At 42.4% G+C, this 25,086-nt stretch overlaps 1 protein-coding gene across 2 annotated transcripts; it reads left to right on the top strand.

The window, feature by feature from the left end:
* Positions 1 to 407: 407 nt before the first annotated feature.
* Positions 408 to 23,385, top strand: LOC135918750 (sterile alpha motif domain-containing protein 3-like). Of its 2 annotated transcripts, XM_065452418.2 has the most exons (10): positions 408 to 636; positions 1,734 to 1,844; positions 4,200 to 4,258; positions 4,372 to 4,566; positions 6,183 to 6,276; positions 7,196 to 7,357; positions 14,251 to 14,457; positions 15,723 to 15,858; positions 17,511 to 17,584; positions 20,612 to 23,385. In XM_065452418.2, the coding sequence occupies exons 1-10, from the start codon at positions 508 to 510 to the stop codon at positions 20,888 to 20,890; spliced, it is 1,446 nt and encodes a 481-aa protein (XP_065308490.2). In that variant the 5' UTR covers positions 408 to 507; the 3' UTR covers positions 20,891 to 23,385. The 2 variants fall into 2 exon arrangements, with proteins under 2 accessions (XP_065308490.2, XP_065308491.2); XM_065452419.2 differs by lacking the exon at positions 14,251 to 14,457.
* Positions 23,386 to 25,086: the final 1,701 nt, after the last annotated feature.

The raw sequence follows: 25,086 nt of genomic DNA, 5'->3' as shown, positions 1-25,086 counted from the left end.
ATTTTCAAGCTGACCAATTTTTGAAAATAAAAACAAATAAATATCAGGCCCTACATTACAATTTTGCTTCCAATAGTCACTATTTTCTAACTTTTTTCTCTCAAATTTAACAAATTTCATTAAGATCGACCCGGTGGTTATCGCAGAAAAGCATTTCTGCGTTTTACATGCATTTAAACATGCGGAATCAGAGTTTGGCCGGAACTAACAAAGGGAAGAATTACGGAAAGAGGCCATCATCGACAATTTCAACAAATAACTTGACCCATAAGTTCAAAGGAAGACGACACTCGAAATTATAAAAACGACAATCGAAACCAAAACACCAGTTTCGGATTGCGATACTTCTCGCAGGCGGCGCTGTGGTAGCGTCATTTCGCGGTTTGGCGCCTATATGCCAAGTCCCTTGATATTTTTTGCGTTAGATATAGGAACTTTAGGCGCCTCTTTCGGTTCGCGCTGGTGCCCGCCACTTCCTCGCGCACTTTTCAGTGCGGTCGTACAGTTATGGCAGGCACAGTTTGCCTCGTTATCCTGGAGGATGGCCAAAGAAAGAAGATTTCGCTGCCAAACGGCGCCTACGCCGAATTGCTGTTTGCTTTACGCTCTCTGACCGACATCAATGACACCACTCTGGTAAGTAATTTTAATGTACTGTACAAGTAGCGGGAACTGGGCGAGTTGGAATATGTTCCTGATCTATCACCGCAAGAACTTTGCCTGTATAGTTCGTTGCGCTGACAGATCATGGAAGTAATCTTAATTTAACTTTTGTGTATTGCTAGACGCCGGTTCTGTTAAAATTGCTGCAATGTTGGCATAACTGTGTTGGCGCGCTTTTCCAGTGTGGCCCGCGAAGCGTTAATTCCTGACCCGTTTGCGATATAATCCAACTCGAAATTGTAGCTTTAAGAGGCTTTTTGTTGAATTACTTGCGGCTCCAAACTGACGGAGAAGTTCGTCGTGAAGGCGCGCTACTCACAAGCGCGGTTCGCGCTTACTGGCAAACTGTTGGCGCGCTTTGCGGGTCGTTGTGTCCCAGTTGAATTATTTCTAGGGCTGACTATTTCAAAGCACCACGGTATATCTGATATACTCAATGGAAGACAGTATGTGCTGCAAAAGCGAAATTATCTTTCAAAGTTAAGCTTTTTATAGTGTAAAGCGGAACACCTGATTTATGCGGACTTCATTTTATTCTCCTTCATTCCTTGAGCTTTTCTAACTTGTGGCGTTTCTTACAATATTCCTCTTATTTTGAATGACAACTATAAGGAGTAACCTGCGCAGTTATATGCGTAATTACGCTTAGTAACTTATTACTCAGGCGCGCGAAGTCTTGTTGCGGCTTAGGATAGTTTTTACACTAGCATACTTTCGCATTACGTATTTTCATTTTGCTCTTTCATAAGCTTGCAGCAATATAGGAATGTGTTTACGAGTGTGTAAACAGAGCATTCTTTACTTGAATTTCAACTCCAGCATTATCCAAATTATTGTGCTGTTGGGTGGGCTTTGGTTGCATGATTTCTAGCACATGTTAACAGCACAAACTTTATACAGATAACTTTGTCCCACATTTGATCTTGCACATGTGTCTAATTTTGGAGCTCTTGAATTTTCGCTGCGGCATTGTATACATTCCCCCTTGATCATATTAGACTGTTTGTGAACATGGACCATTCACCTCGGAAGGCTCGTTTCTTCATTATAATGTTAAATTTATCTGCCAGGTCCAGATGTACGACGAGGAGCTTGAAGATTACGTTGACTTGGATATGCACAGCAACATCCAAAACAAGGCCAAAATAAGATTGGCACGGAGGATAGCCCCTGAAATGAATGTGAGTACGGTTACAGGTTGACGTAGTTGGCATCAAGTGAAAAGGGTCATAATTGTTTAATGGTTTGATAGTTGGTACATAACTTTCAGGAGAGCAGCCAGCAAGCTAGGATGGAGAACCATTAAAGAAGGCTAGAGTGCACTAGTAAGAGGCAGCAGGGATTGCAGCACACTAAAACTGATAAAGCTTGCACACATATCAGCAGTTGTTTGTAAGGTACATGTAAGAATGTTAAAAAATAAACATGTTGAGGTTGTATAGAAAATCACATTTTTTAGTAGATGACAATGTCTTGTTTGCCAGCATTTTGTATCCATTAGATGAAGGGTGCAAAATGGTGCGCATACACAGAGGACATGCAAAACATGGCACTTGTCTTGCCTTTCTCTGTGTATTTGTCTCAATTTGCAGTTCTCTTCTAATAGCTATGTTTCGCAAATAGCCAAAGAAATACTTCAAAGAATCCTGTGCCCTCTTCACTCAGCTTTCTGCCTCGCTTGCTGCCTGGACACCTTAAAGCTGTATCAGGCATTGGAAAATGCCAGGCTTTCTACATTGCAGTTTTGCAAAACAGAAAACTGTTTAGGCACAATTAATTTTTCAAAGGACTGACAGGTGATTTTTAAGGACAGAGATTTTTATGATGCAACAATAAACTCGTCCTCAGAAGTGTTTATACCTCCAGCAGTTGCTTCCGAAGGTGCAGGAAAATTTAATAAGCAATTTTTTTTATCTGAGCAACCCTAAAACACATTGCCCCCATGCTAGCAACACTGAAGAGTAAGAGCGATGCCGTTAACCTGCCTCGTAAATTGGGAATGCAGAATGATGAGTGGGTTTCACGACATAGGGTTTCTATCGTACGTCATTCTTTTTTTTTTCAATGTGAAGCATTCTTTGCAAACTTTGGCCGCATTGAGTGTGTCTATCTACCTATCTAGCTTCTATTTCGGTGGGGCTGGTGGTGTCAACCAACTTGAGCTGCTGGGTATGTGCTCACGGTCTCGCTGCCGTGTGGTCACAACATTACTGTCAGTCGAGCTGCATTATCCGACTCTCGCATCTGATTCTCATTTACTACCTGTGCTGAACCAGACGACCTGCGCAAGATACTGGTATGTCGGCTGCAGAACAGCGGATGGTGGCTGCCTTTGCACGAACAGCAAATTGATAGCATGTTTTCCCCCTCATGCACGCTATCAGCTCCTGCACACAAAGAAGCTCTTGGAAAACTGAAGCTTCGTCAGGAAATGCATGAACTTGTACATTGCGCTCTTTAGAAGTTCACTTGAGCAGCTCTAGGATCGTGTACCACAGAGGTACTACTTGGTGCAGAGAAAAGGGGATGTGTTTGCCATGATTGAGCAACGAGGCAAGCCCACATTCTTTCTGACCCCCAGCTTGTCTGAACTCCACAATGAGCGTCAAGTAATTGAGAGAGTCAAGGAGCTGGTGGAGGCACACCACCGCAGGGTCGACGCTATAGCCAGCTACCTACAAAATGCATCGCATGACTTCGATTCCCACTGTACGTGGGATCTGCATAGTTTCTTTTAAATGGAACCAGCATATCTGCTTACGATCCTTTCACTTGCAGACAGTTTCGTGTCTGAAGCCATGCATACTTTCAACTGGTTGCATGAATGTGTAACATGAATTTACTTTTACTGAAGTAATCCAGGCTTCATAGCATGATTACAGTATAAGGATGTTGAAAAAAATTACAGAAATTTCAGGACTGTTATCTGGCTGTTACACCGATGTGCAGGCGTCCAGTGAAAAAGATTGTTAAAATAAAAATAAATAGCGTTAGCAAACCGCATGAAAAGTCCAAGAATGGAATGGAAATTATACATACATCATAGCAGTTTCAATGGTTTGCAATTAAGGCATGTTAATTGAAATAATATAGTATAATATAGTAATGAGAAATAATAGGTTATCAGAAAATTGTAGTATTCTGTTTTAACTGCAGTATTAACAGAGCATTCACCTTATGAATACTTACATGTAGCGTGAACAAACAAGAGCAGTCGCAGTGCCTCCAGACTTGCCTAATGCGTTTCCATATATTGACTATGTGCGTAGCTCGCAATATTCTACATGTCCTTGCTATATAAGCTCAGCCTTGTTCTATAAATAGCTCACTTGAGCTGTAAATATAGGTTCGAAGTGGAAGTATGTTTAAAGGGTATATGCGTAATGAACACCCACTATGAAGACCTTGACTTGGAAGTGGTTGGGGTGTGCACAGTTAAAACAGTTACTTTACTGTCTTGACAATTCATTCATTAAGCTACATTGCACTGCCTCATGTTTTCCGTTTGAAAAGTTAAATATATGTGCATCTCGCAGCGTGCAGGCCCTGCGTTTGCTGTTCGAGGTGGAAGCAACACGGAAATGACTCAGTCTAGGTAAATTATTAGTACCGAAAGGGAAAAACCACACATTTTGGGATGTTAGCGTTTCTTATTACTATTTTTTTGGTTACTTAGCTATATAAAGCAATCTGTATATTGCCTTGCAGTGCTGTTACAGAATGTGCAGAGGAGGTGCAGCATGTACAGTCTGTGCCGTTGGAGAAGGAGAAGGACTACTTAGATTTTGTACTACCCTCTTTTGACCATTACGAGGAAGTGCTTCGTAGAAAGGTCCCAATTAATTGTGCAGTGCGACGTGCCATTATCAACAAACTGTTTGCAGCCTGCTTCAAGATAGCTTGGTGAGCGCTCCATTATGCTTCTATTGCTTTCAGCTTTAATTCGGTATTTTGACTACTCAATGACTCAACCTTTCATCATAAGTGTTCAGTGTTGCCATAAGATGTTGGTCGTGATATAGTTGCACAGAATACACTACCTGTGTGGTAACTTTTTCTGCTTGCTGTAGTGCCAGGACACAGAAATGCTTCCAAAGCAAGCAGAATCTATCTAAAAGTATTAGTGCACCATTTAACACTGTTATGATGATATCAATTGTCACGTACAGCGCATACATAGACGAGGGACAAAAAGGATGACGTAGACAAGCCCTGTCCCTCGTTTTTGTCCCTCGTCTATGTATGCGCTGTAAGTGACGATTGATACCATGGAATACCAGCTAGCCCATACCCAAACCTTGCTTCTGTTATGATGAGCCCAGAATTCGGTCTTAAGTCTGGGAAATGTTCTAGCTTGCTTGCCCTCCTTGAGGTAACTGCCCTCCTTTACGAGATAACATCACCCTATGACCCCTGCTACATCCTGAGTGGACACTGGCAACCAGCAGGCCACAAAGAGGAGGGGGGCACTGATGTAGCAACATGACAATGCTGCGATGGCACCCACTTCACTTGGTCCAGAATGTGTCAACACCAGTTGGCACTCAGTTTTTTAAAGTGCTTGTAACTACTAATTGCAGCATCAAGTGCAGATTTCAGAGTGGAAAAAATTCCGAATTGGTGCTCAAGGGGCCCTAAAACACTTTTCTAACTAATTGTAGAATGATGTCACTGTAAAGTATCATCAGCCTGGTTACGCCCACTGCAGGGCAAAGGCCTCACCCATACTTCTCCAACTACCCCGGTCATGTACTAATTGTGGCCATGTTGTGCCTGCAAACTTCTTAATCTCATCCGCCCACCTAATTTTCTGCTGCCCCCTGCTACGCTTCCCTTCCCTTGGAATCCAGTCCGTAACCCTTAATGACCATCAGTTATCTTCCCTCATTACATGTCCTGCCCACTGCTGTAAAGTATGTTGCCTAGCAAATCTTGTGCCTCAAAATTTGTTGTGTACTTCAAGCATAAGTAGAGTTAGAGGTATTATTGCACTGATGCAGTTTTCTCTCTCCTTTCATGTCCACTAGCATGCCAGAAGCTAGACAGGGGGCTAACAAGGCCTCGCGCAAAATTTGGGAATTTAAAAATATTTTTTGTGATGCTACTTTTGGTTCAGCCGTGCATGACGCACTCTCAATGCGAGATGGGCACTTGTGCTTAAGCTATGTCATTCACAGAGGCTAATCAGAACACAGTTGTCAGAGCATTGCACTGGTGAGAGGACACATTGCAGCACCCTGTCGTGGCTGTAGTATCTATGCCATGCTGCTACATAGCTCTGGTGTGATCTCCCACAGTGCACAGCAGACGCAGCTCCACAAAACTCGTGTGTAGACAGAAGTACAAAGACGAAAAATGTTTTTAGTCTTTGAGATCACTTCCATGTGTATTTTGCATTTATTATACTTAAGATTAGCATTTAATTAAAACTGGCAAATATTTTGCACTGGTTTTTCTTGGGAAAAAGAATACAAAATTGCCCATTTATTAATTGTATGATTATTTCACCTGATGTACAGGTACCCTTCTAGACAGTTGTACCGCGTAGCTGCTGAGAGGCTTGTCAGTGCATACCCACACCTTGCTGACAGAGTTGGCAGCGGAAATGGCCTGGTAAGTTTCATACATCCCATACTGTCGCCATATTTACATTTCTAAGAAAGAAATATCATTTCTACCTCATATGGACAATTCGACTGCACCATGTATCTGCACTTCTGAGCTGCCATGTTATATTATGGCTGTTGATTCTCGTGGTCATGTAGAGATGATCAAAGGGATAAACTTTATGTTGTCTGGTGTTTTACTTTGTGCTAATAATGACGTGTATGTTTCAGTTCATCCAAAACTTCTCCTTTGCTACAGATAAGCTTTTACAAACAGTGTTCATAGTTTGTCATGGAGTATGGTCATGAAGGAAAAGAAATAAGTGACGGGACTCATCTGGGAGTTTAATCTGAGCCCAGCATCAAATTAAACTGTTGCACCATTTGTTCAGCAGCTATCTGCCTATCAGCAAGCGATACGGCATCAACTTATGATTCATCAAGTAGCAACAGTTGGCCACTTCATTTTTTGCCGTTGTGGCCTGTTTGACTGCATTGAAATTGCTTGCACCATTTCACGTCATAGGCTGCAGCATTGTTATTGTACACTGCAGCCAGGTTGGCATGTTTTCATGGCATTAGGTCCGTTTAAATGCAAAAAGTGGATCACTGTTGGGGCTTCTACCAGCTTTATGATGCATGCTGCCATCATTGTTTTGATGCCCTAGGGGTGTTCTGCAGCATTATATATATATACATATATTCCGCCGGAACTAGACGTACGCTAACTTTTATGTTGTTATGCCTATTCCAAGTTTATGGCGTGGATGTTGCAAACTTTATGGCCGGACCTTCTGTTAATAAGCAATTATGTTCGATGCATAAAACAAACTGCAATTATGGTCATACTTCTATGTGTATACAGGCAATACCAATAAACTTCTAAGTACTTTTAACGGTAGTGATATGTTTCCAATTCTTCACAGGACTCGTGGGTCTTGGCATTAAGAAACAAATTCAAGAACATGCGTAAGAAGGCAGAGAATTGCTCCGAAGAAATGTTGGCAAAAAAAAGGCACTTCCTGGTCAAGCGGAAACAGCAGGTGGCTTCTGGTGAAGCTACAAACAAGAAGTTATGCCGCCTTTTTGTGAGTTGCAGCTGAAAAGCTTTCCGACATTTTCCAACAGTACTATGGTCGAGCAAGTGCACTGCCATTTTGTGGAGCTGTAAATTGCTTGAAAAACTGAAAGTGACAGACCTAGGACAGTATACAGTCGCCGACCGTTTATTCGGACCTCACGGGGACTGCGGAAATGTCCGAAAAAGCACATTAAGGAAAAAAGAAGTTTCATTTCCACGCACTTATTCAGGCTTGGCAGTAGGCTTGAAGAAATTGTGAATGTGCCATTGCACGCTGTTCCATGTACACGCAATCAGATATGCTTAAATCTCTGAGAGGGTCGTACATTCACTATAGGCAGCTGAAAGCACAGTCACTGCTTGTACTCGGAGTTGTCCGGTGGTGTAGCAGAAACCTGACGAATGATCTTGCCGTCGTCGAGCTCTGCACACGTCAGTACAGCAGTGTTAGCACCTGTGAAACTGCCAAATGAGATGGTGTCCAGAATCGCAATGCAACTATTGCGCAGGTCTGGGCAGGAGATTTTCGGTGTCAGTAGGGAGCACATCTGAAGGCGACAAGTCCTAGGCCTCCCGGCACCCGCTTGCCGGCATTCCCCAGCGCAGTCTGCGCGGGCACTGTCGGCGCCATTAGACACTTAATGTGATGTTTCCCTATGCCGCGTTGGATCATCACTTCTACACAGCATACAAAGCAAACACCACCATGCTGACACCAGTTGGACAAACGAAAAACGTAACCTATTCTCACCGTCGTGCACAAAGAAGAAACAAATCAGCTGCTAAATTATCTTGACATGGCTTACTAAGCTGAGACCGGAACTGCTGTAGCCACTCTATAGAAGCAGGCAGAAACGATGATGATGAGCGGGGATTTGCAGTAGCCACTTCATGGGGCAGCAAGGAAGCTCCGTTCAAAACAAATATGGCATTCAGCAATTTGAACCATGCACTGGTCAGAGTCTGTGCATGGTGCTCTCAATCGACTTGGCTCAAGGAGTGTCCGAAAAATCAGACGAGAGGTTGCAAGGTGTTCGAACTTTCGGCAGTTGTATACAGTCGCCGACCGATTTTCCGGACTCCAAAAATTCGGACATGCCCGATTATTCGGTCAGCTTCGCGGCACCGCCATTCTCCCCATAGACCATAATGTATAACAACTGCCGAAAGTTCGGACACCTTGCAACCTCTCGTCTGATTTTTCGGACACTCCTTGAGCCAACTCGGTCGAGAGCACCATGCACCGACTCTGACCGGTGCATGGTTCCATACATTGTTCGACTTGCTGAACGCCATGTTTGTTTTGAACAGAGCTTCCTTGCTGCCCCACGAAGTGGCGCTACTGGAAATCCCCGCTCATCATCATCGTTTCTGCCTGGTTAGAGTAGCTCTGCAGCAGTTCCGGTTTCAGCTTAGTAAGCCATGTCAAGACAATCCAGCAGCTTATTTGTTTCTTCGCGCACGACGCTGCGAGCAGGCCACGTTTTTTGTTTGTGCGCTGTGTCGAGGTTTCGGTGATCCAACGCGGTGTACGGAAACATCGCGTCAAGTGTCTAATGGCGCCGACAGTGCCCGCACAGACTTCGCTGGGGAATGCCGGCTAGCGGGTGCCGGGAGGCCTAAGTCGCCTTCCGATGTGCGCCTCACCCGACGCGGAAAATGTTCTTCCGAGACCTACGCAGTGGTTGCATTGCGGTTCCGGACACCGTCTCATTTGACAGTTTCATAGGTGCTGACACTGCTGTATTGACATGCGCAGAACTCGACGACGGCAAGATCATTCGTCAGGTTTCTGCTGCACCGCCGGACGATGACTCAGAGTCGGAAGATTACTCACCATGTGCTACGCTGCCGTCGCATGTGGAGCGTGTACAAGCAGTGACTGTGCTATCAGCCGCTAATAGTGACCGTACGACCCTCTCCGAGATTCAGGCTTATCTGATTGCGCGTAAACGGAACAGCGTGCAACGGCGCATTCACGCTTTCTTCCAAGCCTACTGCCAAGCCCAAATAAGTGCGTGGAAATAAAGGATTTCATTTTTTTTTCTTAATCTGCTTTTTCGGACACCTGTTTATTCGGACATTTTCGCAGTCCCCGTGAGGTCCGAATAAACGGTCGGCGACTGTAATTATACATTATGGTCTATGGGGAGAATGGCCGTGCCGCGAAGCAGACCGAATAATCAAGCGTGTCCGAATTTTTGGACTGCAAGTCCGAGAAATCAGTCGGTGACTGTAGTATCATGCAGCCAGTGTTTCCAGGCAGTGTATAAAACCGGAGGTCACAGGGAAATGAGGGAGGGGGCTTGCACGGAACACATGCATGATAGAGTAATGGCTTCTCTCCTCTACACAATGATACCAAAGTAAAGGAAGTGCAATTGCAAAGATCTAAGCAGTAATAGTGCAACATCTTTATGTTGCAGGTGGTTTAGCAAGTGACCCCTTTTGCTGACCGAACTGAAAAACCTTTCACACGGGAATCCTGAAAATTGTAACTGACACAAAGAAAACGCAGCTTACAAATCGCGTAATGTTCCAACTTAGAGAGGGAAAAAAATATATTTATGATTTCATAATTTATACTTTATTTGCAGAACGTTGTTCAATGAAATAAAATAAATTTAGTTGTTTGCACAAGCCTATAGCATGAACAAGAAAGGGTGAACCTAGCTTTTCAACGAGAGGGGCAAGAAAGGACATTTTTGGTTATCCTTCAGTATGTCTCATAACAGTAAGCTTCTTTACGAATTCAGCCTGTGCATACTTTGCTACATGCTAAACAGGCAGCCAAGTGTATTTTGTCTTACATGCAGTTATTCTCTATGTTAGTGGCAAAATTTGAAAAAACGGAAACTTCGAAAGTGAGTTTGTGCATGCAAATTAAAAAAAAAATCAATCATGTTCATTGTCATTCACATTTCCCCAAGGTTATCTACTGCGATCAGTTATGTTATATGCAAAAGCATAGTGCGTTATCTTGTTCTGAGTGCAAAAGAAAGCCATGAATAATGTATAGGCTATGGTGACCATTGGCATCTCTTAAAAAGTTGCATGTCAGGTCTTATGATGGCTTCCATTGGTTCCATGAACTAAAAAGCAGTCTACAGTGATGCTGAAGGACTGCAGGTGTTTTCTTATACATACACACCACAGAAATAAAAATTAAGTTTGAGTTGGAGCCATTTGTTTTAGTGTAAGTTTGGTTCACATGATGACCAAAACAGATTTCATGCATCTCTAGTCAGCTGCTGTTCTTTGACTTTTGAGTGAAAGATTAGCAACTATTAGCTGCATCTATTGAAAAGCATTCGGGTTCCTTCTGTATTGCTGCACGTTGCTTCTTAGTCCATGTAACATATGGAAGCAATAATTAAACCTAAATAGAATTTTCATCAGATTTACCATTGGCATACACATCACTCGGGCTTGGGTTTAAAACACTTATGCCATATCGCAGTACGACACTAAAGCAGAGGCTGCGGGGCACTGATAAATGCAGCATATGCACCATTATTGATTGCTTAGCTTGTATTCAAAACAGCATACCCACTGTTCCATCTGTAGAGAGTTAATTTAAACACACAAAATTTGTAAGTTAAACTTCTGACAGTAGGTGGGGCACGTGCCTGTGGCCTGTGTTCTGGTGCTGTGTCTCGGCAGGGAAGCCAGGGTGAGTGAATATAGCAGGTCCATTTGCACATTGACAGGCTAAAGAATCAACATATAAACTGTTGAATAATCAGATAAAGGGACAACGAAGAACCAGCTATGTGGCATGAATTGTTTGCTGAACCTATATGCAAAGAAAAAAAATTGACATGAGCTGAGGATTGACAGGGAAGCCATGCCAAGCCAGTGTGCAATCTGCACTTTGACAGGTATTGGAATTAGGGAACTTTTTCAAAGTTCTGAATTGGGAGAAAGTGACGACAAAGTAAGCTGTAGCATGCAATGTCTGCTGTAACATACATGAAAAAGACCCAAAGGGATGGAGGAGCAGTCAGAAAGAAAGGGGAAGGGGCCATTAAAAGGGTTAAGCAAGGCAAGATTACACGTATATCATCATCCTGGTTACGCCCACTGCAGGGCAAAGGCCTCTCCCATACTTCTCCAACAACCCCGGTCATGTACTAATTGTGGCCATGCTGTGCCTGCAAACTTCTTAATCTCATCCGCCCACCTAACTTTCTGCCGCCCCCTGCTACGCTTCCCGTCCCTTGGGATCCAGTCCGTAACCCTTAATGACCATCGGTTATCTTCCCTCCTCATTACATGTCCTGCCCATGCCCATTTCTTTTTCTTGATTTCAACTAAGATGTCATTAACTCGCGTTTGTTCCCTCACCCAATCTGCTCTTTTCTTATCCCTTAACGTTACACCTATCATTCTTCTTTCCATAGCTTGTTGCGTCGTCCTCAATTTGAGTAGAACCCTTTTCGTAAGCCTCCAGGTTTCTGCCCCGTAGGTGAGTACTGGTAAGACACAGCTATTATATACTTTTCTCTTGAGGGATAATGGCAACCTGCTGTTCACGATCTGAGAATGCCTGCCAAATGCACCCCAGCCCATTCTTATTCTTCTGATTATTTCTGTCTCATGATCCGGATCCGCCGTCACTACCTGCCCTAAGCAGATGTATTCCCTTACGACTTCCAGTGCCTCGCTGCCTATTGTAAATTGCTGTTCTCTTCCGAGACTGTTAAGCATTACTTTAGTTTTCTGCAGATTAATTTTTAGACCCACACTTCTGCTTTGCCTCTCCAGGTCAGTGAGCATGCATTGCAATTGGTCCCCTGAGTTACTAAGGAAGGCAATATCATCAGCGAATCGCAAGTTACTAAGGTATTCTCCATTAACTTTTATCCCCAATTCTTCCCAATCCAGGTCTCTGAATACCTCCTGTAAACACGCTGTGAATAGCATTGGAGATATCGTATCTCCCTGCCTGACGCCTTTCTTTATAGGGATTTTGTTGCTTGCTTTATGGAGGACTACGGTGGCTGTGGAGCCGCTATAGATATCTTTTAGTATTTTTACATACGGCTCGTCTACACCTTGATTGCGTAATGCCTCCACGACTGCTGAGGTTTCGACAGAATCAAACGCTTTCTCGTAATCAATGAAAGCTATATATAAGGGTTGGTTATATTCCGCACATTTCTCTATCACCTGATTGATAGTGTGAATATGATCTATTGTTGAGTAACCTTTACAGAATCCTGCCTGGTCCTGTGCTTGACAGAAGTCTAAGGTGCTGCTGATTCTATTTGCGATTACTTTAGTAAATAGTTTGTACGCAACGGACAGTAAGCTGATCGGTCTATAATTTTTCAAGTCTTTGGTGTCCCCTTTCTTATGGATTAGGATTATGTTACCATTCTTCCAAGATTCCGCTACGCTCGAGGTCATGAGGCATTGCGTATACAGGGTGGCCAGTTTCTCTAGAACAATATGTCCACCATCCTTCAACAAATATGCTGTTACCTGATCCTCCCCAGCTGCCTTCCCCCTTTGCATATCTCCCAAGGCTTTCTTTACTTCTTCCGGCGTTACCTTTGGGATTTTGAATTCGTCTAGACTATTGTCTCTTCCATTATCGTCGTGTGTGCCACTGGTACTGTATAAATCTCTATAGAACTCCTCAGCCACTTGAACTATTTCATCCATATTAGTGATGATATTGCCGGCTTTGTCTCTTAACGCATAGATCTGATTCTTGCCAATTCCTAGTTTCTTCTTCACTGTTTTTAGGCTTCCTCCATTCCTGAGAGCATGTTCAATTCTATCTATATTATACTTCCTTATGTCAGCTGTCTTACGCTTGTTGATTAACTTCGAAAGTTCTGCCAGTTCTATTCTAGCTGTAGGGTTAGATGCTTTCATACATTGGCGTTTCTTGATCAGATCTTTCGTCTCCTGCGATAGTTTGCTGGTATCCTGCCTAACGGAGTTACCACCGACTTCCATTGCACACTCTTTAACGATGCCCACAAGATTGTCGTTCATTGCTTCAACACTAAGGTCCTCTTCCTGAGTTAAAGCCGAATACCTGTTCTGTAGCTTGATCTGGAATTCCTCTATTTTCCCTCTTACCGCTAACTCATTAATCGGCTTGTTATGTACCAGTTTCTTTACTACTAACTCATTAATCGGCTTGTTATGTACCAGTTTCTTTCGTTCCCTCCTCAGGTCTAGGCTAATTCGAGTTCTTACCATCCTGTGGTCACTGCAGCGCACCTTGCCGAGCACGTCCACATCTTGTATGATGCCAGGGTTAGCGCAGAGTATGAAGTCTATTTCATTTCTAGTCTCGCCGTTCGGGCTCCTCCACGTCCACTTTCGGCTATCCCGCTTGCGGAAGAAGGTGTTCATTATCCTCATATTATTCTGTTTCGCAAACTCTACTAATAACTCTCCCCTGCTATTCCTAGTGCCTATGCCATATTCCCCCACTGCCTTGTCACCAGCCTGCTTCTTGCCTACCTTAGCATTAAAGTTGCCCATTAGTATAGTGTATTTAGTTTTCACTCTACCCATCGCCGATTCCACGTCTTCATAGAAGCTTTCGACTTCCTGGTCATCATGACTGGATGTAGGGGCGTAGACCTGTACAATCTTCATTTTGTACCTCTTATTAAGTTTCACAAGAAGACCTGCCACCCTCTCGTTAATGCTGCAGGCTTGCTCTTCAGAAATATTTACCTCTGCATTCTTGTGGTTTTGCTGCATCATTTCAGTTACTGCATCTCGGTAAAGCCAAATGAAAACACCGTATAAACACGCTCGCTTGCCCATCAATAGTTCAAATTCGAAGGACTACTCAGTGGCGTTCAGTTGGACATTAGTGCTTTCGCATTCACAACTTGTAAAAAGGGCTTGATTTTCTTTGTGTTTCAGGATTGCAGTCATCTTGTAGCATATGGGGAAACTGCCGAGTCATTGAGGCTGCACAATGAATGGCTACAAGACAATGCTGGCTGCCAAGATGAAGAGGCAGTAAGGCCGAGGCTGCTTGCAACAGCAAGAGAGAGGCATGATCAACTTCGCAGCCTTACGCTGTCAGATGCTCTGTTGCTGTTCCCCTTTCTGGCAACTGAGGCATCGGTATGCTTTAGCAAGAGCTTTTGTAATCTTTTTTGTTTTTGTTTTACTGGGTTCTTAGCTTTAGGTTAAGGCAGCGGCTTAAGTGTTTCAGTCAGTAATTCTGGCATTTTTCTTTCAGGACAAAGCAAACAAGTGTGTGTATTGCAGTGACAAAATAACACGGGATAACAAAACTGAGTTGTATTTTGGGATGAGTAAGCTTAGCAAACTCTTTTGTAATGATAAAGTAATCACAAGAGCACAACCATAAGATGCTCAGCATATGATGTGTGTAGAATATATGCATCAGCATAGTGCTATAAACAAGGTTAAAAAAATTTTAATACAGTGTTCCACCAGTCACATTTGTCTTCAAAGATGTGGTACAGTCACATACCAATGATTTATACATGTTCATACAGCCTCAAGGTACTGCCATTCGCCCAATGGGCATAATTTATATGGAGAGGCAATGTTTTAGATGTCTTACAACTCACCGGTTGACTTAATTGAAAGGTGCCTTTATTGCTGTTGGTTGGGTAAGAAGAAAACAGGGAAGGCAGAGAAAGCATAGTGGAAACTAATTGCTTGATTGAAATGTGGAAGTATAACAAAAAGGCAAATGAAAGGAGCGAAGGACAACAGGTACAGTAGGGAGCCAAGTTATGTGTGCGTTTCTTCAAGACTACAATAGTGACTATTCTACCATTCACTTTTTTTGGTTCACCACGCACATAATGTGGTGATAAGCCCTTCTTTGGCATTAATTCTGCCTGTCGAGAACTCTTCTATGCAATGAGTGAGAAGAGTGAAGTGACCCAAGGTGCTTGATTGTGAGTTACTGCTATAAAAGAAAACACTTAATGAATATAGATGAACTATGCGTGAATAATTATTTCTTATTTAAACATACCACTCATAAGGCAGTTACAAAAAAAGTGGACTAAAAGACGATTTGCTACTTGTTTATTTGTCCACTTTCATTTCCCTTTTTCTTATCGCTTCTGCGTTTGAATCAACCATAATTTACCTGGCTTTCTTGGTTTGTTGACTGTTTTCTTATGTAGTAACTAACAAGCAATTTTAAATTCGACAGTATGCTGATGCCGTACGAAGGTTTATTGGCTGGTTGCTTGCTCCTAAGCTTATGTACTACTATGTGATGCCTGCTCTAAGAGGTGTTTGACATCTGCTGCCTTGGCTGTCCTTGCACAATTGGTTCTCGCTATTGCATTAGTTTGCTAGTAGATAAAAGAATTCTTGAACATTCTTTCTTTTCTTTCCAGCTTCTCGTGGAGTTTGACCTACTTTTCCAAAGAAACGTGATGGAGGCAATGGAGAATGGCTGCAAGCAGCTTGGTTACACTATTCTGAGCTTTGGAGAGCCAGAAGAGATTGTGGCATTTTCCGAAGTGGGATCCGGTAAATATGTTTCTATGATGACGCTCTTAAAGGGCAACTCGCATTTTTTCAACCATATTGTAACATTGTCATATTCAAATGGCATTGGCAGTTCTGTCACCCGTAGGGTGATTTAGTTTGCTTAGAAGTTCACCAGTAATTTTAAATAACCAATAAATGAGATACCGAAATAGGTAGCTGCTTCGTGTGACAATAGATCCTACACCACCATAATGTAAACATGCAGTACATGTGGTGCTAACGCCAAAGAAGCCAAGCGGATCATTTCTCCTGACACAGGGAGCTCTTACAGAGTTTCCAAACTAGGCAGTGGCAATTTAAGTGAGGATTCCAGCCACAGTGACGGTATTGTCTCTGATGTCACAAACACAGTGGCCAGTAGAAAGTCGCAAGTCAAGAATGCAACCAATCTTTAAAATTCATCTTCAGCCGTATAGTTTGGTTCAGATACTCAGAGGGCAAAAGAGAACACATATTCCAAATTTTATTAAAATCAGTGGACATAGAAAAATCGCCGGTGTTGCCCTTAAAGGGAGTTCAGGAATTGTTTTTTGTGGGGTGATGGCAACTGCGGTGGTGGTGGGGTTGGTATCAGGTATCAGAAAGTCAGTAATGCTGGTTGAATTGAAACCTTGAATTTCTTTTTACTTGTACTTGTCAAGAGTTATAAAGCAAGTTGTTTTTTGTATACCTTACTCAACTATATTTGTGCTGCTTACCTAAGCCAGTAATGGGCAATTATTATGTGCTTTCTCAGTTCTCCAACGTAGAGCTGAGTTAACCTAAATGAGCTAGTTAAAGGGCTCTTAAGTCACCTCTGGCTTTTTTTGCACATTGTATAAACATGCACATCGCATAAGTCATTCTGTAATGACCATCTTTGTGAATGTAGCAATGCTATGCTCTGCGAAGAACCCAAAAAGTTTTAAAAGAATCTTGTGCTCTTCTCCCGGCTTTTCTGCTCCCTCCTTTGCATGCTGTAATGCACGCAGGGTGTTGTCACAACCCTTACTTTTCGCTGCCCTGCATGGAGTTGGTGGGAATATGCAGAGAGAACAGAGTGCAGTGAGGAGGGTAGCAAAGGCCTGTAACTTTGCTAATACGGAACCTTTGAAAAAATTCTGGTTGTATGTTCATTGTGAACACTGCTGCCACTTCAACATTTTTGAGATGAGTGGTTTAGTGGTTGTCTAATGTGATGTTCTGAATTCTTTGTGATCTTATTCTGAAGTGTTGTAACCATAGTTTTCTCTACAGTTAAAAAATAGGATGTATGTATGTTTCGATATGTGGAATATTTGGCAGTATGTTACGAAACCATGAAACATGAGGGAAAGCATCCAAAAGAAATGTTAAAATATGCCATAATTCTAAGGGTGGAGCAAGCGCGCGAGTTTTCAGCACATACCATTTCTTCCCGTTTCATTGAGCAGCAAGCAGACGAAACTAGACCCACAGTCATTGCTACTGGTGGTAATCATCCATTGGAAGATTAAAGCACAAGTTATTTCACTAGTTATGTGTACCTCAAGTGTTTATCACAGTAGATGAATTACCCATGCAGGGCTCTGAGGCACTATATAAAAGCTGTAAGCTGTTTGGTGTGAAAGGTTTCCTAAGCATTCTACAATATCTGATTTCTTTTTTAACAGAGGATGCTGTTCTGGCAGTTCTGCAGTTTGTAGCAAAGCGCTGCAAGGAGCCCATAGATAGCATCCTTACGCAGGTGAGTGCCTGTAGGATTCTGACTATCAAGATGCTTCTGTTGCATTTATCATTCTGATTGGCTTTCTGTTCACTTTGTGTTTCAGTGTGCTACATTTGGCTATTAAAATGAGTACACAGGAATTAAAAGCAGATTGTTTATTTCTTATTAGACTTGCACGCAAGGACGGGACGTCGAACGAAGAAGGGACAATATGCGCAAACTTCAGCTGGTTTTTATTGTGACAGCGACATATATATATGCTTCCACAATCGGAAAGAATAAAACGGGATGGCAAGAAAACAAGCAAAACCATGTGCAAAACTGCATAGCCACTAGTGAAACCAAACATCACTGTCATACCTTTTCACCGCCCAGAAGCAATATATGTGATATATATGATATAAGCGATATATGTGAGAAAATAATATCGTGCATCTCTTAAAGATAGGATAACACCCATTGCATGACTTGCAGTGTTCTGCCATGTGGCCTTCGATGCCTTGCTTTACCTTGCGGTGATGTTCTGCTAGCCTCGTTTACGTATCGGCTGGTTTGACCGATATAACACTTGCCGCACGTCAAGGGAACCCAATATACTACACTTTCTTTGCATGCAACGAACTCGTGCGGTGTTATATCGGGCGTTATATCAGTCAAACCAGCCGATGCATAAACGAGAGGCTAGCAGAACATCACCGCAAGGTAAAGGAAGGCATTGAAGGCCACATGGCAGAACACTACAAGTTATGCAATGGGTGTTATCCTATCTTTAACAGATGCACAATATTATTTTCTCACATAAATTGCTTAACCAGGGAGATAGTTGAAGCCAGAGAAATTCTTTGGCATGATCAGAGTTGTGTTAGTGCCCCATCTGTAGCATTAAGGGATAAGGAAGTGAGGTTTCTGGGCGGTGAAAATGTATGACAGTGACAACGTTTGGTTTCGCCGGCACATGTGGCTATGCAGTTTTGCAGCAAACCTGGTTTTGTTTGTTTTCTTGCCATCTCATTTTTTTTTCTGATTGTGGAAGCGTTTATATATGTTGCTGTCACAATAAAAGCCAGTTGAGTTTGCGCATATTGTGTGTCCCTTTTTTGTTTGACGTCCCGTCTTTGTGCGTGCAAAACGCTAATAAGAACCATGTACAACCAACTCGCCCAAAACCTAATGCTTTTGTTTATTTCCTCTAACTGCCACAGGATACTTTTGCCAATAGGCATCATGCTTTTAAAGGACACTAAAGGCAAATATTAAGTCAAGCTGAAATGGTAAATTAGAGCTCAAGAACATTTAAGGCCTCACTATTGTCTTGAACGAAGCTTTAGTAATCGAGAAATTTACGTAAGGGCAAGAGATGACCAGACTCCCCCAGGACATTCAAGTACTAGCCTGATGACAACGGCACTCATTATAACTATCACTAGTTATCAACCACTTGTAATAGATAATTGTATTGCAATGTAAGATGAAAAAGATGTCCAGTTCTATTTCATATTTAGAAAAAGGAAGCCCTGACAACCACGTGGGTGGTTGAAGGGTTTCATTTTCTCCACTCTATCGCCTGTATTTTCACATTCCAGTAGTTATCGTGTAGTGCTGAGCTGGTTTTGCTGGCTCAAGAAACTGGCGTACTGCGAGTAGCAGAAAATGCCACATCCACACCACTTGACCAAGAGCAGCTGCAGCAGCGAATCCAACACTCTCTCTTTGCTCTGTTGCTTCTTGGCTGCGTGCTTGCGCTTTCTGCAGAAAACCGTGATGTCTGTTGGGCACAGTTTTACTCACCGATGGCAGTAAAGGGCGGTGACTGCGTATGCAAAGTCGCCACTTGCGGGCTGGTTATATGAATTGCGCCAAAGGCATCCGAACCCTTCAAACATGATTTTATCTTTTCTTGGCACGAAACAAGTGCAGTGAGGTTTCTGGAATTATATTTTGACAATCTACATTGACTTAGTATTTGCCTCTAGTGTCCCTTCAAGTACCGCATGTTTGTCGGGGGCATGGAGGTGGCTATCTTAATATTAATGAAAAAGTTGTAATCAGTTGTCTGAGTGTCATGTACAATGAGACCATTGTTTTCTATGCAAAAGTATAGAACTGCCTGGTGAGCCAGAACTGCCTTGTGCAAATTTTTACGAATCCACATTTGGTTAAGTACTAATAGAAAAGTATTGTAGCTATAGTTCTAAGAATATTTAGCGACAGACTACATGTCAGTTGCCTCAATTGCAACTGATTACCGCAGAGTATCACTGCTACAATATCAAAAGCAAGAACGAAGTGTTGCATATTAGAGATTTTTCTTTATTCTTATTTGAATTTATGTAGTGCGCGGTTTCAAAATTTTGCCAACCTGTTGCCATGAAAGTTTGAATTTCGAGCAAGTATCTCTTCCCTCAACAGCACTAAATGTCCCACGAGAGGTGCTCAAGTTTGGCCAGATCAGTAAATGACCTTTATGATAAAATACTCTTCAAAAAAGCAGTCTGACTTTCCTAAAATAAGTTTATTGGCTTTACTAAAGCAACCTTAAAAAACAAGTTGCATTATTTTAGTTTTGGAATTGGAAAATGAGAAATGTGGCTGAATAAATGGTTCCACCATTGCGACACATGCGGTCTGTATGTGCTTGTAGCAGGTTCCTTTACGGCACAAAACGGAATCGAGGCTTTTGACCTGTAGTCTATTGCTAAGTATTCTTAGAGCAGTACCCACCATCCTTTGCTTTGGGAGCCAACCAAAATGTGAATTCGGAAAGATCTGCAACAAGTACTTTAACTCATTAGGTGCTTATATTTTCTTTGTGAAGCCAAATGTTTCTTGAAAACTAATTTTGTCCTCAGCACTTGGGCAGCAAAAACAAACGAAAGAAAGTCTTTTTTATCAGGATAACAATAGTCACTGGACATGTCCGGCTTTCTCTTAAACACCCACTACTCGCGTGTGGATCTAAAGCGAAAATGTTTTTTTTTTGTAGTTGGTTCAGCGTTATTGACTCTAAAAGACATTACACAATAGCATTCCTTTTTTTAACCTTAGGAAGAAGCCCCGCTGACCCCGTGTCTGGTGCAGGATGAAGGATTTGCACTGCACATCGACAAGCAACTAGTGTTTCAAGTCTCCTCGCTGCTTTCGGGAGTAGCCTGCCTCTTTGCATCCTTTTGGGTGTTTCATGTGGAATACCCACGAAAGGCGCACAAAATGTTAACATTCATAGAACATGCATTTCTGAACTTAACGCACACAAAGCCGCGCGTCAAAGCTCTTCAACTAATCAATTTTTTCAGAGGCCATGCAGACTCCCTGGAAGAGCCATAGGCTACTAACCAGTGGCCACACTCATGGCCTAATAAACTTCTTTGCAGCCGATTCTTGTGTAGTTTCACAGCCCAAATGATGCTTTGGTCCAAGGGCTGGGCAATCTGATGTGTTAGGAAGCAGAAATGCTAACTTCGCAGCTGCAAAGTTATCTAGTGTGGTGTGCGCCGATGCATTTAGGATAACTGCAATTCTGTTCGTCGCTGCAACATAGTGGTCAGTGAGGCGCATGTACGCCTCAAAAAGCTTTGCAGTCCATGCTTTTGTATTGCTGCAGTAGACAAGTCTAGATCGCAGTTGGGTGCTTTTCAAACATCTTGGCATGGCTGACTTCCCAATCACAAGAAATGATTCACTTCGAATGCAACTGAAATCCTGTCATTGGCATGCTTACCGCCAGTGCATGTGTCGTCATTGAATGCAGGCATTCTGTCTAGTAGCAGCTTGAAGAGCGCAGACTCATTCGTGTTAAAGATATTGTTGGGTGCGCAGTCCATCAAGATGTGCCTCAGCTGACCATTTCGCCATGTTTCTGCATCCTCTGTGTTGCCAATGGCATCTTCTCCTGAAGTGGTCATGTTTATGCCGTGCCTCACTTTAAATTCACCAGCCAGCTGTTGCTGCATATGAAGTGGTTCAGCTGCGAAGTGAAAACCGGGGCCTTCTCGGCAAGTAGGGGTTGCAAAAAGACAGTGGACGTTAAACTGCCTCAATACTGTAATACTTCAATCATAATATGGTCGTCAAGCTTAAGTTATTGCTTGTGTTTTGTAATATTGTTGCCTTGCACACAATTGTTTTCCTAGTTCTTTTTGTGCTGTTTGCCACAGTTTATTTTAAAAATATGTGCCGGCTTTTTTCTGCAATGTGCATTTGTTTAAGATACAGTGGCCAGCGCATCAAAGTGACTAGTAGTGCACAGCTCATGTGTTTTATGTTGTAAAGGTGCTGAGCTTGATACACAAAAGCAACAGTAGCAGATATACTGTGAGCGAATTTTAACGTACTGGCTCCTATGTTATGCACCATTCGAATTTGATTCAGTATGAACAGGCTTCAAGAATGTTTGGTCAAATGGCCTAGTGAAACCTTTTTTTATATATGACTTTAGGAGTATTAAAAAGTGCCTTTAATTGTTATTATTTATTTCGGTAGATAAATGTTATATTCAGTCACATTATAGGCAATTTATTTTTGCACACCAAAATGTTTGTAATGAGCACAGGTGTGCAAGAAAGCCCTCAGGAATGTTGGTCACCTGTGCTGTGTTTCAGCTTTCAGCTCAATAAGTGGGATGAGTTGACCTCTCAATATAGTGCTGAGGTTTTTCACTTTTATTTCTGTTGTACTAAGTCGCACAGACTACCACTGACTGGCATCAATGCAAGATTGTTAAAGGAGTACTGACACGAAAATTTGGTGTCCCGGCTTCTTAAGTAGCTGCTGGCTCCATATTTATGGTGCGAAGCCTCAGTTCCATGAGAGTGCTACAAATTAATAATTACAACACCTTTGTACGGCTCGTCCAAAACACTCTTCTGGCAGAGAGGCCTCGGACATGAAAAAGGTTATTTGTCGCTTCACCGAAAGTGAAGTTGGCAGTGTGTAGTAGTTGAATTGAATTGAAGTTAAGGGCATGAACTGATTGTGTCGCCGAAAGCTGCCAAACTGTCCCCTCTGATTGTTCACTTCTCTTGGAAATACAGGGAGACACTCCCTTCCCTCTTGTCCCGTGGAGTGTTAAATGGACTGGGCTTTAATCACCACGACCGTAGTGTGCATACACGTTGGCAGTATCCGGTGCCATGAAATTGCAATTGGTTTCATCGCTACATGCGTAACCTTTTACACCTCTGAAGCAGCACTGCTCTTGGCATGCATTTTGAGTCCTAATAAAAAGTAATTTAATTAATTATTGCATACTTGGGGAATTGAGATGCCATAATTTATTTATTCGGTTGAGGTCTATCAAGTGAAGTAATAAATGGGACAAAAATTGTCAATACTTTCAATTTGACAAGGCTTAAATTTGGCAGCTTCACAAATCTAGTCATATGCTAAAGTGCTGGGCATGGTCTGGTGAAAAGGGATTGTTTAATAAGCTGGTTGAAGCTTCGTATGTTGATATATTTTAAGTGTGTGATAAGTTCCTTAAATTTGTGCCTTTTCATTCTTTGCTGGCCACTGGCACCATTGTACAGTGCCTGGATTTCTTTGTTTTAGCCGTTGTGCAAGCTTTCTAGTCACTAGATCGAAGTATATATTTGTGGTAAATGCTGAATATGTGATAAGTTCAGGTTTCTTATGTTTGTGCCATAGGTTTGTCATTATTTTATTGTGCAAGACCGTCTCCTGGCCACTGAACTTTTTTTACATTACCTGTATCTTTAAAAATACTGTTCTAAACATGTGCAAACTGTCTAGTCACCATTTGTACTCATTGTTGGAAGGAACTGCAGGACTGCAATATATAAAATGTGATATTTCTAATAAAATATTTTGTAAGTGCTTGCTTTGCATGTAATCTTTCATAGTGCACAAGAGGAACTCCAAGAGGTTTCTACCTTGGCGTCTGAACAGCCCGAAACAAAGCCCTCCAAAGCTTTTAACCATTTTTAAGTGCTCAAAAAGCAATCTCGTGGGAATGCAAGCCAATGGCTTGCATTTTCGGGACTGCATTTTGAGCTTCCAGCAGTGAGTAAAAGCTTTGGAGGGGTTTATTTCGGATGTAAAAATTACTCCCATTTACTGCCCCAGAAACGGGGGGGGGGGTAGGGGGGAGTAAACTACAATGCCTTTATTTCCACCTATTTACTCTTAAATTAACACAAAAAAACACCTTTATTCCACCGCAAATGCTCCCAAATGGAAATAATAAAACTCCCATTGTACCTTTTCGAATTTCTGCAAGCGGGAGTAAAATGGTACTGCTGATTGCTCCTAATGTACCCTGCAAACACTCTCATCTAAATGGGAGTATTATTGCACTCCCTTCAATGAGAGTAGAAACATGTACAAGAGGGCATGCGCTAGAGGACAAGCCAAAAACGCCCATCTGGGTGTTTTTCTGTTTACAGTGGACTATGAGGTCGTGCCAGACGGCATTTCGCATTCACAGCGACGTCGCGCACGACCTGAAGTGGTCCACGTGGTGCGTCTTAAACCATTTTACGGACGCTAACGAACTTTCCTTATTTTGTTTTTTTTTCTTTGCTATGAGTGCCTATTTATTACTTTCGTTTGTTTGCAGCATCGGGTCGATGCTTTTTAAGAGGGGGGTATTGACACGTGTACTTGTCTTTATCGGGCGACAAGTATTGTCGCCTAACAAATGTTATCGCACAGCGCGGGACGCGCCTGCATGTGTCCGAAGTTTCTGGAAAGTTATCGATGCTTCTATCCGCTGTCTGTTGTCGCCGAACGTTGTGTTATCTGATTTCATCGCTTGACACGAATGGTGTAGAACATTCTAGAAGGCATGCGGGTCCCAACGTTTAATCTGGAACATTCGATGATTGCTGTATAAAAGCCGACGCGCTTGACCCGCTGATCAGATTTTCGACGATCGCCGAGCGTGTTCGCCGCTATCGTTGCGCTATAAGTGTAGCCTGTTTTGTGGGCACAGGTTCGCCCAATAAAAGTTAGTTTTGTCGTTCACAGTACTGCTACTGTGTTATTCAACGTCACGACCACGTGACAATAAGCTAACTTAGACAAACAAAAATTTTGAATTATGAAATGATAATGACATTCATTTGCAAGAAAATAGTTCAAGCATGCTTGGCGATTGCGAAACATGATAGCGCGTGGTGCAACTAATGTTTGAGATTAACCACTTGTCTGTGAAATGAGGTTTTTTACAAGAAAAAGCTTTATATATGCAAAATCAAAAGACAAGAATTCAGAGTTAAATGTAAAATTCGTATTCAGCTACAATGCCGCCCAGTCAACGCGAAATTTGACGAGTGAGGCCTGCGGTGCTTCATTTCCGAAGCTGCGTAAATACTCAAGTCGTTCGGCTCGATGTTTTATGAGACAGAGACGAGGTCCTGTCCCTGCCCGCGAGGGCTATGGTTATATATAAAAGACCATTTTCAAATAAAAACTTAAATTATGAGATTTTAAGCCACCATATGAAGCCTGCAGGACCTTCTCTTTGTAATATCAAGGTATATCGGGCAGCGCAGTTGGTGTAA

Source organism: Dermacentor albipictus, chromosome 3 (genome assembly GCF_038994185.2).
Source record: "Dermacentor albipictus isolate Rhodes 1998 colony chromosome 3, USDA_Dalb.pri_finalv2, whole genome shotgun sequence".
NCBI classification, from domain to species: domain Eukaryota; kingdom Metazoa; phylum Arthropoda; class Arachnida; order Ixodida; family Ixodidae; genus Dermacentor; species Dermacentor albipictus.
This window is presented reverse-complemented; position numbering and strand designations above follow the sequence as displayed.

Excerpts from the sequence above, each read along its gene's own strand:
- LOC135918750 (XM_065452418.2), top strand. The coding sequence starts at position 508 with ATGGCAGGCACAGTTTGCCTCGTTATCCTGGAGGATGGCCAAAGAAAG. Across the intron at positions 4,567-6,182 it reads GCCTGCTTCAAGATAGCTTG|GTACCCTTCTAGACAGTTGT; the intron begins GTGAGCGCTCCA and ends CCTGATGTACAG. Across the intron at positions 14,458-15,722 it reads TTCTGGCAACTGAGGCATCG|CTTCTCGTGGAGTTTGACCT; the intron begins GTATGCTTTAGC and ends TTTTCTTTCCAG.